This window comes from Strix aluco, chromosome W, assembly GCF_031877795.1.
Source record: "Strix aluco isolate bStrAlu1 chromosome W, bStrAlu1.hap1, whole genome shotgun sequence".
Classification (NCBI taxonomy): domain Eukaryota; kingdom Metazoa; phylum Chordata; class Aves; order Strigiformes; family Strigidae; genus Strix; species Strix aluco.
This window is the reverse complement of record NC_133970.1, coordinates 36,878,587-36,895,281: the sequence shown is the minus strand read 5'-3', so window position 1 is coordinate 36,895,281 and position 16,695 is coordinate 36,878,587. Positions and strand designations below refer to the sequence as shown.

Here is a 16,695-nt window from a genome sequence, read left to right as displayed (position 1 = left end):
CTCACCTTCTGTAGCAGTTCTCATCAATCGAGTCATTGAATCCACCTGGTTGTTTAGCAGGTGGGCAGGGTGATTTCCTGACTGGTGTGCAGCAACCCATCCTACTAAAAAGGACTTCCATTTTGCAATGTTTAAGATTTCCTCCCACTTTTCACGCTGCCACACCGGTACCCGATTTACTTCCCAGTGGTTTTCTTCCCAAAATGTAAGCCATTCGGTACATCCCTTGAATACGGCATGGGAGTCTGTGTAAATAAATCCTGGTTCTGTAGTCTCAGCTTCTTTAACAATCACGCTCCATACTGCTGTTAACTCTCCCACCTGAGCACTTCCCTCACCCTCTGTTATGATTCGGTCCCCCGAGTCAACATGCAGTGCTACTGCTCGGTATTTCCATACCTTTCCCTCTCTTCTAGAAGATGCGTCGGCGAACCATACATTCTTTAGGTGGGTTTCAAATGGGGGAGCAGGTTTTATGTATGAGGGAGGAGGTTCAGGGTGGTCAGAAGGTGGATCTTGTATTTTGAGCACTTTGGGTGCCCCCTCCTCTATCTGATGCGTGTGGCAGTAATGATCTAATTGTGCATACCACTTCCTCACTGTGTCTCGCTGCGCAACCCCCACAGGAGGGGGGGTTCCGGCCAGTACTGGTTTCAGGACCTTAAAGGGTCCTCATAGAATGATTAGTTGCTGCCTTATGATTTTTTCAGCTTCCTGCAAAGCTAGGGTAACCACGAAAAGACTCTTCTCCCAGATCGAGTAACGCTTTTCTGCATCTTTGAAACTGCGCGAATGAAACCCTATAGGGCGGGTGGTACCCTCCGGCCCACGTTGCCACATATGTATGGATAGTCCATGAATTGCAAAACCCCACTCAATTTGGAATGGATCTGTTGGATGTATCGGCCCTAAGGCCTGATATACTCCAGCCTCAAAGATTAACAGCTTTAAGGCTTCTTCATGGACAGGAGTCCAGTCCCAAGTAGCCCTTTTGCGTGTCAAATCATATAAAGGACGAGCTATGATGGAAAAATCGGGAATATGTTTCCTCCAAAATACCAGCAAGCCTAAGGCATGTTGCAGCTCCTTCTTATTTTCAGGGCTCTTTACTTCTTCCAGGGTAGTTAAAGTTTCAGGGGGAATACACACTGTTCCTCCCTGCCACCAAATACCCAGAAACTTTACCTCAGAGGATGGGAGTTGTACCTTTTCAGCTGGAATTTGGAGCCCTAAATTTTCTAGGTGGGTGATTATCTCTGTCTGGGTCTGTCCCACTGCAGCAGCATCAGAGCCACCAATCAGAACATCGTCAATATATTGATATATCCTGACCCCTTCCCTTGGAGGGATTTGAGCAAGCTCCTGTGCTAGTGCATAATGAGCGATGGTCGGCGAATGGCAGTATCCCTGGGGGAGACGTGTAAAAGTAAATTGCACGCCTTCCCATGTAAAGGCAAAGCGATCTCTGTCTGCCTCCTGTATGGGGACCATAAAGAACATATCTTTCACATCAATAGTTGCTAAGATCTGGTGGGCTTGTTCCTGTATGGTTGCAATCAGTTCAGCTATGTTAGGCACTGCAGCTGTTAGAGGACCTGTATTGGCATTTAATCGCCGATAGTCAATTGTCAGACGCCACTTTCCGTTAGGTTTACGGACTGGCCACACTGGGGAATTATAGGGTGAGTGAGTTGGAACGATTATCCCTTGTTCCCGCAGCTCTGCTATTACTGGAGTGATCCCCTCCCTTGCACCTAACGGTAAGGCGTAAGGTTTCACATTAACAGTTTTAGAAGGAGGAAGCGCAGGCGCTTGCTGTAAAAGTCTTATAGAGGCAGTTGGGGACCCAAATTTCCATTCCCTTCCTTTTGAATCCACCCAGGCTTATCTCTTCAATAGGTCAAGTCCCAGGATATTTGTGGGGAAATTTCCCAGGATCATCATAGCCTCTGTTGCAGTTTCATTCCCAGGTAACCAGCATTTCACCCGAGCAGTCGGCTGTGGCTTAGAGTCCCCGAAAACATCTGTAACCCAGATCTGCTTTTTGTCAGCAATTATGCCATCGCACTTGGCAACCTCAGTTTGGAGTGCTGAAATCTGAGTACCCATATCTACTAGAAATGTAACTGGAGTTTTAAGGGGGCCGAGGGGAAAGGTAATCAACAAGTCTCCTTTAGTATTCTCTGTGAGCCTCCTTAAGTGGACCCACCCGCCATCCCCCGGCTCACTTACTGGGGATGGTGCGTCCAGTTTCCCGACCCTAAATCAATCAAGTCCTCTTCAGGGGCAGTTGGTGTTTGAGAAGCAATTACCACCATCTCGTTAGTTTCCAGCTCTGTCCCTCCCTTTGCTCGAAAGGTCCGCTCGGTTGGGGGGGGCAGCTTTCTTTTGTCTTTCCAGGCTCGAATGAGCTTTTCTAAAACTGTAGTAGGCATACCATCCATTAACTCTCGGGGAATCCCCTGTCCAATTCCCTCAGTCCACAAGAGGTTTCTCTTTGCTCTTAAAACTTGCGGAGGGGAAGGAGGCGGATTTTCCTGCTGTTCCACTCTGCGTACCGAGGGCTTAGGTTTACCCGTTCCCCTGGTAAGGCCCATTCTCCGGCCGTAATTTATTAAGTCCTGAGCTATCTCTCCCCAGGTCATGGCTTCTCCCCCCGCCCGTCTCCCCCCTCGCGGGGCTAATGCATTCCGCAAACGATCTTGTAATTGTACTGCATGTGATTTCAAAGAGTCCGGCAAGCCCCGAATCAGGGGAGTCATTTGATCGGGGTTAGCAATTAATAGTATCGGGGAAGGCTGCTGCGGAACCAAACGTCTGTCATGCATTAATTGGAGACAAGCAGCCTTCTGCAGACTTTCAGTCAAATGATTTATGGTTGGGGTCTCAATACATACTGGATCCCCCCTTTCCAAGGGGTCCAGACCCCCAGCCCAATAAGCAGCTCGTTGAGTTAACGACCACGGCTCTCTCTGGTCGTCAGTAACTAAGAAAACCCCTGGCCCCCAGTACCCCTGGGCCTCATCTTCTGATAACAAAATTCGGTCGCCACCAGTCAAAGATACCCTCCACACGTATTCAGTCTCAGTTTCCTGAGCTCGTCTGGTATATTTCTCCTGAATTTTCGCAAGCTCAGTCGCTGGATATGGTGTAGTTCGAATGGTGACCTGCGGAGCTCTTCCACCCTGACCCTCGGTGGTCTCCGTTTTAATTAATGGTCTTAAATTTGCCCCCTCATTTTCGGGGTAAGAAATTTCTCGCCTTATCTCTAACTCCTTTGTTGGATACAAGGGTCTGGCTGCTGCTTTTGCCAGACTCGTAACTCCCTGTTCACTATCCGGAACAGAGCCAAGATCTGTCCGGTTGCAGGTTTCTTGTTCATTCCCCTCTTTTTCGGACCGTGAGATTTTTTCTCGGTCCAAGGCATCTAACAGAGCTGTGTGAAGTCGCTGAGTGGTGTTACGCTCATCAGATAATTGGCTTTTCAAAACTTCAGTTTGCTCTTGCCAGAGTTTAGCTTTTTGTTCAGTAACTTTACGTTCCTCAACCAATTGATCCTGGAGAGCTTTTACCAGATCTTGTAAGGATTTGATCATTTCCCCTTCTAATTGTTTCTTAACATGTTTCTCTTTTTGGGCTGCAGTCAGTGCTGCCCCCAATACAGCGCACACTACAGCTTTTCCTTTGCCTGGTCGCGACCCTTGCACCCCCGCAAGTGCACTGATATAGCTTGCCACTGCTTCTGGATTATGCCAATTATCGTGGGCCCAAACCTCTACTAAAGGAGGAGGACAAGCCTTATACTCCTTCAGTTTCTCAAAAACAGGGAAGCAGTCAAGCACCAACATTTCCTGGCCAGTCATGGCTTGCCACTGCTCGAACCTCTCCTGGCTTAGAGCTGAGAGGTCACTTCCCGATTCTCCCTGTCCTTATCGGATAGAGAATCGGTATCCCTCCGACCCTCTCCCAGCATAGAGCTGAGGGGCCAATTCCCAGTTCTCCCTGTCCGAGTTGGCCGGATAGAGAACCAGTATCTCATAAGACTTTCTGACACCGAAGGGGATCCTGCTGACTACGCCAATTTTAATGTCACGTCCCGCTCAGACGAGGGGGACAAGTGACTCAGATTCGCAAATCCCCAATGGAGCGGACAACAAGTCTCCAAGTCTAAACATTTATTAACTACTCACAATGCACTAATTGAACACACGATAGTTGGCTAAGTATATAGCAAGTTGTGGCAAGCAATATAATATGCCTTGCATTGCTTAATAGGAAAGGGAAAAGAGGGAGATAGAGGGAATGGGGAAATACAGATCACCGGTCTGGGTTTCTGCGCTGCTCCTGCCGACGAGGGTTTCGGGAGGCACAGGAGACATCCGTCTTTTTCGCTGGCATCCGTCTTCTTCGCTTCACTACACTCTCTCTCCTCAGGCCGCGCCCCCCCCCCCTTCCCTTCTTGATTTATACCCACTTTCCTTGGGTCCATCCCCTAGGTCGACCCACATCCCTACGTATCCCATGTACGGGGAGGGGTAAGGCGTTTCGTGGGATGATGTAATTAGCATGATCATGTTAGCCCTCGTTAGCATATTGAGGGGTGTTAACTTTAATATGCATTTCGTGGATAATGAAGCAAAGGTCATTCACCGGACAGATGGCCCTTGAAATTTGGCCAGGTGCACCAGAGCAGAGCCGTCCTGTCTTCACAGGGCTCCCTCCTCCAGTCCCATCTTGTGTTATTCGGGCAGCCTTATCAGCTTTGACCTCCACACTATCCACCCTGTGACTCATAGTTTTGTCTTGCGAGTGTTTGAGGCATTTCTTCGATCAGCCTCAACTTTTGCTTTCTCAGGCTGTTTTTCTTAGTTTCTCACAGGCCTGGTTTCTCGTCTCTCACAGGTGACAAAATGACTTTAGGATTAAGCAGCATCTTTCATGTTTGTGTAGTGAAAATTGCTTTTTTAAAATTTTATTTATTTTTCACAGTATGATACAGTCCTTCATTTCTTTGAGGGGGAAAAAACCCCCCAAATGACCCCAAACTGAATTATTTTGGTGGAGGCACCTTGCTGTCAATCCTTGGGGGAAGCTGGCCTGAGCAGCTCATGATCCCCTATGGCTGGGAAGTCCCCTGATGCCCATGTCCTTCACCATGGGGTGAAGCCAGTGTGATAGCAGGGCTGCCATCCAGGTTGCACATCACAGCTGCAGCATACAGCAGTGGCCAAACCTGCAGCTTTGAGCTCTGTTTTCTGTTTTGTTTAAAATAAAACCACAGGGTTTTGGCAGCTCAGGACTCATATCTGTCCCTGAAGCAGAGTTGGGAAAAGCAGAAACTTCCCAACTTTCCATGGAAAAGAGTAATCAAATCAAGCTGCCCTGGTGCATACCACATGCCTGAGATACCAAACACCATTGGAGTCTGCAAGGAAATACTGGGGATGGATTTTATTGCAAAGCATCATTTCAGGTGCTTTCCTGCAATTGTTCCTGCATCTTCCCTCTGCTCACCATTGGCGAGTCGAGCAGTTCCAAGCCAAAGCCTTTGGGATCATCCTCAAAAAAAAGGGGGGGAGGGGGAGATTCATGTGTATAGTAATGCCCACGGCTGGACGGTGTTTGCTGTGCGCTGTGGACTGACACAGAAGTTTTCCCCAGCCCAGCTATTATTTTACACAATCCCTTTTTTTATCCCTTTTACAGTGGACAGCGGATTGTAGTGAGCAGCTTGATGGCAGCTGCTCCCCATCCCGAGGGAAGGGCTCATCGTCTCACGAACACGATCAGGTAGGGGTTGTGTTTAGCTCTTCCTCACCAAACCTTTGCTTTTGTTCTTGTACTGTCTCATCTGACAGTGCGGAGCTTGCCTATGGTGCCAGCTTTCCCTTTCCTGTGGAAGGGGAGATGTGTCTCTCTGTTTCACATCCGAAAGCTCGCTCCCACTGAAACCATGGGAGATGGGCAACATCCCAATGTGCGTATGGATGCTTTGACCAGGAGCCTATTGCTCTGTGATAAAGGGGAAAAAATACGGAGTGTCCCATTTATTCCTGAAGAGCTTCTTATTGCCACCTGTGCAAGGGACCTATTTGAAGCATCAAAGCTGACTTGGAAGTATGAGATGTAGCTGGGATGAGGGATTTTGTGTAGCTGTGCTTCTTGGTTATGTGCTGCAGCACAAGGATGGTGTTGCAGGGAAGAGGATTAAATAGCTGAGAGGGTGAACTGGGAGAAGAAGCAAAATTGCATGTGCTGAGAGCCTGTGTTGGGTTTGCAATGACAGAAGGCAGGTGTGAGTTGGTTTTGGTGGTTGTACATGGTGTGAACGTCAGTGAAGAATATTTACCAAGCACTGCTGGCATTGCTGGAGGTGGCTGTCCCTCCTCTGTGAGCACCAGCGTGGGAGAGGGTTGAGTAGGGTGGAGGCATGGATTTGACCGTTGTCACCTGGTTGAGGAGCTGCTGTGCCACCATGCGACCATCAACTCTGTAAGAGCAGCATTCACCCAAGGAGATAGGAGACCGAGCCAGCTGCAGGAAAGGGTGAAGCGATTTGCAGTTGCTGTGGCTGATGGATGTCCCACCTGGAAAAGGGACTTCAGGCTGGTGGTTTTGTTGCTCTCGCCCTGCTTGATGTCCTCCAGGCTTCAATCCCACACGTGAGATCCATGAGAAGAAGCCTGGGAGTCCGTTGCAAGGTGGTACAAGAGGCCGTGCCAGTCTGAGCAGTGCATATTGCAGCTCCCGTTTTGGGCACAGTCTCTTCCCATGCAGAGCTGTGCTGGAAGCTGCTGGGCTATGGGATAGGGGCTCACGTGTCCCCTCCCTGCTGTGTGCCTGGATGCAAGGATACTGGGAGCATCTATACAAACACCTACACAGAACAAAGGCAAGATCTTGTTGTGTAGGAAGGTGCGTGCTGTATGGAGATGCTGCTTCAGATGAACCTCTGAAGGTGGCAGACAGAATTGTGGATTTAATTTATTATAGCTTTGATCTGCTCTGAAATATTCAGCAGCAAAACCCTGGCTGGACTCCCTCCCACTGCTGCAGCCAGCTGCTTGAAATTCAGCTGGGAGGCTGTCTGTTTCCATCGAGCCTCCTTGGGTTGCTCAGGGTGTTAGCAGGACCGGGTGTTTTCCCTGGGGAAGAAGGTCCCTGGCTCTTCACCCAAGGGCTCATCTGACGTGCCAGTCTCTGGTGGGTACCACAGGAGGATGCAGGAATCACGCACAAGTGATGCTTTCCTGACTCCAATCAATGCAGCCCTGACATCTTCCATCTGCCTGGTTCTGTGCTCTCTTTTGTTTCAACTTATGGTTTTTTTTTGTTGTTTTTTTTTTCCTGGGAATTAAACCTATTTGATCTCCTCCAAAAGGAAGCTTGTTTTCTATATACAAATAAAATTCACTGATGCCCAAGCTGTTTTCCCTGCATTTGGGCTCTCTCCCAGCCTGCAGCGAAGCTAGTAATTATCTCCCTCCGTGTTGGACTTCCTTTAACAGCGAGTAACAAATTTTCCTTGGCACCAAAGAGAAGCTGCAGGCTATTGTTCTTCTGTCCAGGCAAGTGTTTCTCTTGCTGTTACTGATATACGAGTTAAATGCTGCTGGTGAGGACTAGATTCAGTTTATTACCATTTCTGGCTGTTGATTTTTCACTAGTAGCTTTAAACATTTTAAAAAAATATATATTCATTAATAAGGTGTTTGTCTTGAATGTAAATTATCAGTCACTCTTCAAACCTGCTAAGGAAAAAGCTGGCTAATTAGTTCCCAAGGGATGTTGGTGGGGTTTTTTGTTGTGATTTTTTTATGGTTTTTGAGGGGTTTGGTTGGAAAATCAAATTCCTGGTTTTCCTATTTTATTTGCAGCTGAGATTTCTGCATTGACGGTTGTGCAGTATGCACTGGACTTAGTTCAAAAATACTTGGATGTGAAATTTCTGCTGGTTTCAGCTACTGTGAAAATTCAGGTTACGTATCAGTGACCATGATATGCCTCACACAGTTCTAATCTGGTGATCAGAAAGGGCATTTATATGGAAATCCAGGTTAGTCCTGGAAATATATTCAGCATCTGTTTTTGTTTCTGCAAAGACAGAGTAGTCCAGGGCCACATTTTCAAAAGTAATTGGCTTCCTAAAGGTTATAGGGGAGCTTAGAGTGAAGCTGACTTTCTCATTGTTTTGCTGATCAGGGATATCAATTAAACTCAGACACCAGAGTGAAAAGAGCAGGCGTATTTACTAGAAATAACTAAATAATATAACAGAATAATACAGAAAACATACAGTAAGAAAAGACAGAACAGTGCACTTAAACAAATAGGAAAATACAGGGTAATGCATCAGATCATTACTACCTGAGAGAGAGAATAGTGATTAAGAAAGATCCATCACCACTTGCATACGTTACCATCATCCAGATCCGCAGTCGCTGGGCAGCCCCGGTTACAGCGAGGATTTGGAGAGCCTGTCCCGGCAAGTGGGAAATCCTACGCGGTGCGTCCACCCGTAGGTGAGGCTTCCAAAGTCGCTGTGAGCGGGCCCAGCCTTATATACCTGAAATCAGTAAGCCAGAATAGCTGGCACCTTTTGCTTTAAGCGGAAATATCTGGAGTCAGTCTCACGTTAGATTTTCCCAGAGCCTGGCCGGGGCTCAGGGAAAAAACTAAGGGAGTTTTCCCAGCTTATCTAGGTGATTTATGAGCAAGGTCACACACCAGGTCACAGGGCCAGACAATTGTCTCTGTGGCCCTGTTATTGTGGCCTTGTTACCTTGTTTACACACACAAAGAAGGATACATGTTTTATGATGTTTAAGTTACATTTTCTATACATATCTCACTAATGACTACATACGGAGTTAGCAATTTTGGTTCAAGACCTATTGTTCAGGTTTCAATATTCCCACCTGTTACATCTGGACAGGTGGTTTGTTATAATTTTAGTACAATACCTATTGATACAATGTTTGTCAGTTATAAAACATACAGGTTTCATCTATAGGTCAACTCTGGCTTGGGCTTATTGTCCAAGCCTTAGCACTTCACTCATGCCTGAAAATCCCCCTCTGCATCCCTAAGTACCTGATGCCTTTGAAATTCTTGTCTATAGGATCCAGCAAGGTTAAGGCAAATAAAAGAATTTTTTTTTCTGTGTGTAGGTGTATTATGCATTTATATAGACATTTATATATAATGTGTGTATATATAAGCATCCACAGGATGTTGTGTAAGTGTGGGTCTGAGAACAATTCCTGGATAATGTACAATTTAAGGGTAAAAATAAGGTGTCTTGATGCAATCTGCCATCCAGGATATTCCTAAATTGCTGTTTTTCTGATGTTGTTGGGTATCTCTGGGAAAGACCACCCCATACTTGCCCTGCTTTTGCACTGCTTGGTGAGACATCTGCTATTAGCAGCTGTGGGAGACTATATGGGGGTCAGTGCCTGTAGGCTGTCACTTGTACATCCCATACAAAGCAGTGGCTTCAAAATGGAGAAAATTCCCCCTGGAAACCTTTTACTCTGGTTTTTCCAGTTCTCTGGGCAGGTGGCTATGAGAAGATGGTCTGCTCATGGAGGATCTCATGCGATACATTTCATGAACTCCTGGTGCACTGAGAAAATCCTGGCCTCACAATTACATTCAGCTCATCTATAATTCTCCTTGTTTCCTACTGTGAACGCTTTTGTTTGCTGCATGGCATTGCCATGCTCCGCTAAGCCCAGCTACATTTGAGCGATGCCCCCTAGAAGGTCTGCTAGCACCGTGTGAGCCTCTGGGGTGAAGACCGCTCCACTGAGGTACGCAAGATACTATCTGAGCACCATATTACCTCTATAATTGAGGAAAGTTTAGATAATGGAATAATTTTAAATCTTTTTATGTTTGGATTATTTTTTTTCTAAAAAGATCCAGTGGGAAGATTTTATGTAATACTTTATTTGCATTCCCTTTGTAAGGCTGTTGCAAGTAGGACACACTGATATATTCCTGAGAGCAATTCATTAAGTAAAAGACTTCTGGTATGGTATGTATTTAGAGAGCCAGCAGAGCTCTTGGTACATGAAAGGCCTGGCAGCAGTTTCGTCCCAGGCTCCCCTTATGTAAAGAGCATTAACAAAAACCAGAGCAACTCTGCAGGTTTGTCCCATTTCTCCAGATGGTGGGAGAAGGAAAGCTGAAAATCCTCCTTCCTGGCCAAGTCCATCCCTTCCCCCATGGTGGCTGGCTGTCACCAATCGTCACCAAGCAAAAGCCTATGTTGTTGGCAGTAAATGGGACTGCAATTTATTTTACTGCTTATTTGCATGTGTGTCCATGTCCCACCAGGTGCAGCAGGGACTTGTTGCATGATTGGGGACCTCAGAGGCTTCTCCAGTTGATGGTCATGTTGCCAATCTACAGAGCAGTGAAGGAGCAGGTAGGGTGTGTGGATCACATCTGGATTATCCTACACCCTGCCAGTACCACCTTTCTGCTGTCCTCCCCAAGGAGCTGGTGGTGGAGATGACTTGGTTTGCCTTCACATTAAGCCATTAGAAACAGCAGCATGCCTGTGGCAGGCAGAGGTGGTGGGTTTCCACTTTTGGGCCTTGGTTGGAGAGGACTAGCTGGCCAGGGTCAAGAGCATCCCGAGGGATACACTGACAAGTTAACAGCGTAAGATGTTGAGCGTTCTGCACTGTTCAGTAGCATGGAGATGTAGAGGGCTTTGCAGGGGTTGTGTGCCATTGTCATCAAGCCTGGCACATCCTGCCAAAGGATGTCTGAACCCAAGCCTTGCTGATAAGGAAAGCATGAGAAGTTCCCACAAAATCAAATGTAATATCATGTGAAACTTTATCTCTGATGTCTCCATGACTCGAAGAAGCACAGTGCTGTGCTAGTGCCAAAACGTTTCCAGGCAGGAGATGCTTCATGTCATGTGAGCTCAGACTGTAGGCAGAGGACATCTGATCTGCCTGCATCTGGGGAGGTGCAGCTGGAGGAGGTGTCTTTGACTGCTGTGCGTGGGGTGGGTGCAGAGCAGATACACTTAAACCTTTTAGGTCCCTCTTTCATGTGTCTCACTTGAACCTCAGAACCCCCTCCGATGATGAGTACTTGGCTTCCAACCATGTGTGAACTTTGTCTCTTGGGAAACAGCAGATTTCAATGCACAATGGAACTTAATTTTATAGAAAGTGGAAAAAACAAAGTATTAGTGCAGATTTCTCTTGCAATTCCAGAGATTTTTTTTTGTAGGCATCAGTGCTGCTTGACTGTCTGGGGTCAAATACCAGAAAATCCTCCCTGATGGATGCTGCAGAGGCAGGTGGCAAGGGATCATGGTCTCAGACAGTGGCCATGTCACTAGGTCCAGAGTTGGACTGAGGCTTCTGCAACCAGAACCACCATCATGTAAACTTCTCAAGTCAGTGGTGAAGTCATCTTCTTGCCAGCTTAAATCTGCTGACATCAGCAGGCAGCGTGTAATGCCCCAAATCCTTGGCTAACCAGATCAGCATTGGAGAGTGGGTGGGTGCTTCTTGTGAAGAGGCTGGCAGCATCTTCTGACCGAAGATGGAATTCGTTTCCCTGTGCTGGTAGACAGCCTGTGTCCGGCTTTAGCTGCTCATCTTTGGGTCTGGATCTGAAGCACAGTGATTTTGCTCAGCAAAATGTGAGGGATGGTCTTGGGGGCAGTTTGGGGTTCTCCATCTCACCACCCCACTTGTATCATAGCCCAGGGCCAGTTTGTACACTGAATTTGGTTGAGGTTGGCCACCACGCTGAAGACCTGTTGGGACAAGTGGGTGTTGGCAGATGCTGCAGTCGCTGTTGTCTCGTTTCCAAAAGAAAAAGAGAAAGTGAAAGACAGGGAGTTACTTTGAGGCTTTGCCAGTGAATACAGGTTGGTGTAGCCCTACCTGACGGAGGAAGAAATTAAGTCTTTAAGTGGGGTGACCTGCCCGTGATCAAAGAGCAGCTCTGAGAAGACCAGTTGCTTAATGGTTTTCTGCCTGTAATTGCTGGGTGACACTCCCTCTGTGTAGTGAATGCAGCCCTGTTCAATTACTGTCAGAGAGGACTGCTGAGAAAGAAATCAAGTCCTTTAGCTAATATATAGGTTTAACTTACTTTGTGACTTCTGTTTGGGATACACCTCGTGAAGCAGCACCTCTCCTCATGAAGCAGGCACCTGTTTGGGTGTCTGAAGATCTGGGAGTGAAATGCTTCACTGCTTTGCAGCCTGATTTAGGAGAACTGTTGCTGCTTACCGAGGATGAAGGAAGGTGTCTTCTAGGCCTGGTGTTACTAGTGACTCATGTGAGAGGATGTCTTGTCACCCTCATTTTCTATTTGTGTAGAGCGGACAGGGTGATATTGGTCTGCCCGCTGAAGGGAGAGCTTCCCACGCTCTATTTTTGTGAAACTTGCAGTAGCTGAGTTACCTTTGAGGTCTCCATTCTTCTTCCTAATTTGGTTGAATAGGTCAACAAGTGCTGAAGCTCTTGACAGGGAAGGGATGACATGAGCCATTTCCTCCGAGGCTCAGGCTGGGGCTTGCTGCTGGGTTTCCATGGCATGTCTGAAGTTCTTGGTGCCATTCTGAGTGCTCTCAGTGCTCCTTCTCATCTTTATCCTTGTGTGTAAACGAGCTATCTAGCACATCCTTGGCTAACACATCTCTTCCAATGTTGTCTGGAAGGAACACAACCACACAGGCTTGGCCCTTTCCTGGGGAGTCCAGAAAGATCTTGTAGGCCTAACCTCCTAATTCCAAGCCCATCAGATCCTTTGGTCCTGTATTGTGGCATAGGTATACGTAAAACCTTACTTCTCCTCATGGAAGAAGAGCTCCAAGCAATGTTTGGTGTCCCTTCTGCTGTGCCTTTACCTACCAAAGTAGTGATCAGGAACCATACCGGATTGGAGAGGGCTGGGGATGGTGGACATGGACCTGGGGAGGGAAGGAGCAGAGCCAAAGTGGTTGGTTTTTCTGCATGATATTTTTATAAGGGTAAGTTTTCTGTTTTTCTTATAGCTTTATGCAATACACAGAGAAGAAAGAAGCTGGAAATTTGTCCCTCCTAAAATGTGTAGAGTAATCTTATCTTTTTCTCTTAAAAGATGCATTTAAAATTATTAAAACAATTAAATCCTTATTTTTCGATAGAAAAAAATGTAGTGGTTGTTCTTGAATAGATCTAGAAGAGCAGGGAGATACTTGGAGTCCAGTGTCAAAATTCTGCATAACTGGAAGATTTAGCTGCAGCACAAAGTGGGTGCATGAAAACCTCTGCTACAGAAAAACCTCAAGAAGGACCTTTTACATGATAGCTGTCTTCTGTTCTGACCGGGATTAAGACTCAAAGTTTGGGAGTCATTTGAAGGAGACCCCAAAACTTGATCTAGGGAACTCCTTGTAGGTGCAGTGGTGAGACCGTTGTTAATGCTGGGGGATATCTCAGAGGCTTCTGTGTCCTGAGAATTTCTCTGTCTTTCTGTTGATTCTCCTTTTTCTCTGGCCCGCCTTACGCTGTGAATGCTGTACATGGAATATTAAGATTTTGACATACAATTGCACATGAATCCCATCAAGAATCCACTGATGTCTTCGGGCCTGTCCTGGTTTCAGCCAGGATAGAGTTAACTTTCCTTGGGCTGAGAGGAAGTACAGCTAGAGGGCCAGGCCCGGATCAGTCATTGGAGTATTCCATATCATGTGATGTCATGCTCAGTATATAGGCGGACGCATGCTCGCTCACGCCCCGGTTTGCTTTTGGTTTCCCAGTCAGCATGGTGGGATTTCTGGTGTGCTCAGGATCGCTGCTGGGGGGACGGGCTGTGTACCGGTTGCTGGTCGGTAAGCCACTGCTGCATTTTACCTGTTTGGACTTACTATTGTTACTGTTGTTTTCTTACTATTACTAAATTTTCCTACGAATTTCTTTTTTTTGTCCCTCCCCTATTTCACCGGGGAGGGGGCAGGGGAACTAAATGACTGGCCACATGGTGATTGGCCACTGGCCCAGTTCAAACCACGACAGTTTTTGGTGCCCAACGTGGGGCTCGAGGTTGAGATAACGACAGAACAGGTAATAATGTTGATTGATTGGCTCCTTAAGATTTTATCACCTCATTTGCAATATGTATTTCCCATGCTGTTGCTCACAGTCCGTGAGAGTTGGGTTAAGATTTTGTTTTTGCTGTACTATGTAATGCTGATCTATGACACGATGCAGTCATCAGTCCTGGGACTATTTACAGTTGTGTTTGAGAAATTCAGGAATTTAAAATATCCTTGCAATGTTGACATTAACATGGTTGTCTTATTACTAGGGGCTAGCATGTTCCTGCATGTGGTTCAGGTTTTGTTCAGGGTTAAGCAACTATTTAAGAGTATCACCCAGAGATCTATCCCCAGGGTTGGAGAATTATGAGTGGCTGGGGGTGTGGAGTAGCATGAGCAAGTACCTAGAACAGTGGGCACCTCTGGTGTATTGGAACTTCACTCCTGCACAGGTGCAGAATCCTGAAGAACTAGTAAAATATTTGGAAAAAGTATGTTGTCACCCGGGTAATTCCAGAGAGGCACAGCTCACTGCAACATGCTGGGGCCTAGCCCACGCCTACCGAGTGCTATTAAATGTCGCTGTTGAGACGGACACGACAAACACCGAATTGTGCAAAATGGCCACTTTATTGTTCTAACAAGCCGCTTTATAACTTTATTAAGAGTATGTGTCCATATATGATTGGTTTAATTAGAGACTAACAGTTCATGATTGGATGACCTCTTCTCTGTTGCAACCTCGATAACCTTCCTTTCCTTGCAGTCAGGCAGTTCCAGTCTGGTAGTTCCTTACTCTTGTTTACTCAGCTCTTCTCGGGACTTTCAAGCCTCTTAAGAGTATACGGGTATCTGCTCAAGGTCAATATCAAACTTACATTCTGATCCCTCGGACCAGCCGAGGTCTCCCATAATTCCCCCTTTTTGTATTTGTGCTACAAAAGTTGCCTGTGCCATCCGCTGCAGGGCCCTTTGCAACAGAGACACAAGACATGGCAACATTAATAACACAACTACAATGATGAACAAAAGCAACAACCCAGTTTTTATCAAAGATAACAACCACCCTGACAGGCCCCATCCTTTAAACAAGTTATTCAACCAAGCCCATCCATCATTTGCCTGTAACTTCTTCACTCCTCCTTTCAGAAGCTGGATACTTTTATGTATTGATTCCGAGTGATCTGACAAATTCATACAGCACATTCCCTCAAAGTCTTCACAACCATGTCCTTGGTGAAGTGCTAAGGCTTGGACAACAGGCCCAAGCCAGAGTTGACCTATAGATGAATCCTGTATATTTTATAACCGATAACCATTGTGCTAGTAGGTATTGTACTAAGTTATAACAACCCACTTATGCTGGTGTAAAAGTACTAAAGTATTGAAATACTGCAGCCTGAACAACAGGCCCCAAGCTGAAGCTGCTAACTTAGCATGTAGTCATTAATAAAATATGTAAACTCGCTAGTGAAAGACAAAATATAATCAGTAGTGAGGAGAGAATGTATCCAACTTTCCTTTCGCAGCCTTGTTCAAGGCTGAGAACCCAAGTATTTGGCCTTGTTAGAAACTCCCTTGGTCTCCCCCCCCGAGCCCTGGCCAAGCTTTGGGTGGAATCCAACAGGAGAATGAAACCAGAAATTTTCTGCTCAAAACAAAGGTGCCAGCTATTCTGGCTTGTTGATCTCTGGTATATAAGGCTGGACCCGCTCACAGCGACTTTGGAAGCCTCACCTACGGGTGGACGCACCGCGTAGGATTTCCCACTTGCCGGGACAGGCTCTCCAAATCCTCGCTGTAACCGGGGCTGCCCAGCGTCTGCGGATCTGGATGATGATGATAATATATGCAAGTGGTGATGGATCTTTCTTAATCACTATTCTCTCTCTCTTGTGTAGTAATGATTTGATGCATTACCCTGTATTTTCCTATTTGTTGCTTTAGGTGCATTATTCTGCCTTTTCTTACTGCATGTTCTCTGTATTACTCTGTTACATTACTTGGTTATCACTAGTAAAATACGCCTACTCTTTTCACTCTGGTGTCCGAGTTTAATTGGTATCCTTAATCAGCAAAACACTTGGGCAATTAACAAAAAATCTATTGCAGCTCTATTTTGTAATGTAGCATGCCTAACACTATCAACATCAGTCAACAAGCCATAACAGGCCAAATACAACGGGCAGGGTACCAGTGCGGCCCATGTTCTGTGGAGACAGAAGTGTACCCCCTGCCCCAGGTGATTAGGTTATAAGGCTGAGACCATTGCCCCGTCTGTAAATCCTTAACACGCACCAAGGCAGTTCCCCGTACCTCCTGAGTTGAAGAAAAAGAGGCAAAATGTCTCTCAAGGGGAGCGACCAACCCTTGCTTGGGCATGGTTAAAAAGTTTAATACATAAATGGCCTTTGCCAACCGGGCCTCTGGGGGCTCCCCTTCCATTCCCCCTTTTTGGTTTTGAAGCAGGCGTTTTAGGGTACCATGGGCACGTTCAACAATTGCCTGTCCCGTAGGGGAATGTGGGATGTCAGTAATATGTTGAATCCCCCATCTATGTAGAAATTCCCAAACCGGTCTGGAGACATATGCAGGGCCGTTGTCGGTTTTTACTGTTTCAGGGA

General features: G+C 46.5%; 1 protein-coding gene across 3 annotated transcripts in view; it reads left to right on the top strand.

Moving 5' to 3' along the window:
• LOC141917805 (CBP80/20-dependent translation initiation factor-like) overlaps positions 1 to 16,695 on the top strand; it is a 215,477-nt gene that overhangs the window by 45,644 nt on the left and 153,138 nt on the right. For all 3 annotated transcript variants that reach the window (XM_074811346.1, XM_074811345.1, XM_074811347.1), the window contains exon 4: positions 5,707 to 5,790. In XM_074811346.1, the coding sequence (XP_074667447.1) occupies positions 5,707 to 5,790 (84 nt within the window). The remainder of the gene's footprint in view (positions 1 to 5,706; positions 5,791 to 16,695) is intronic.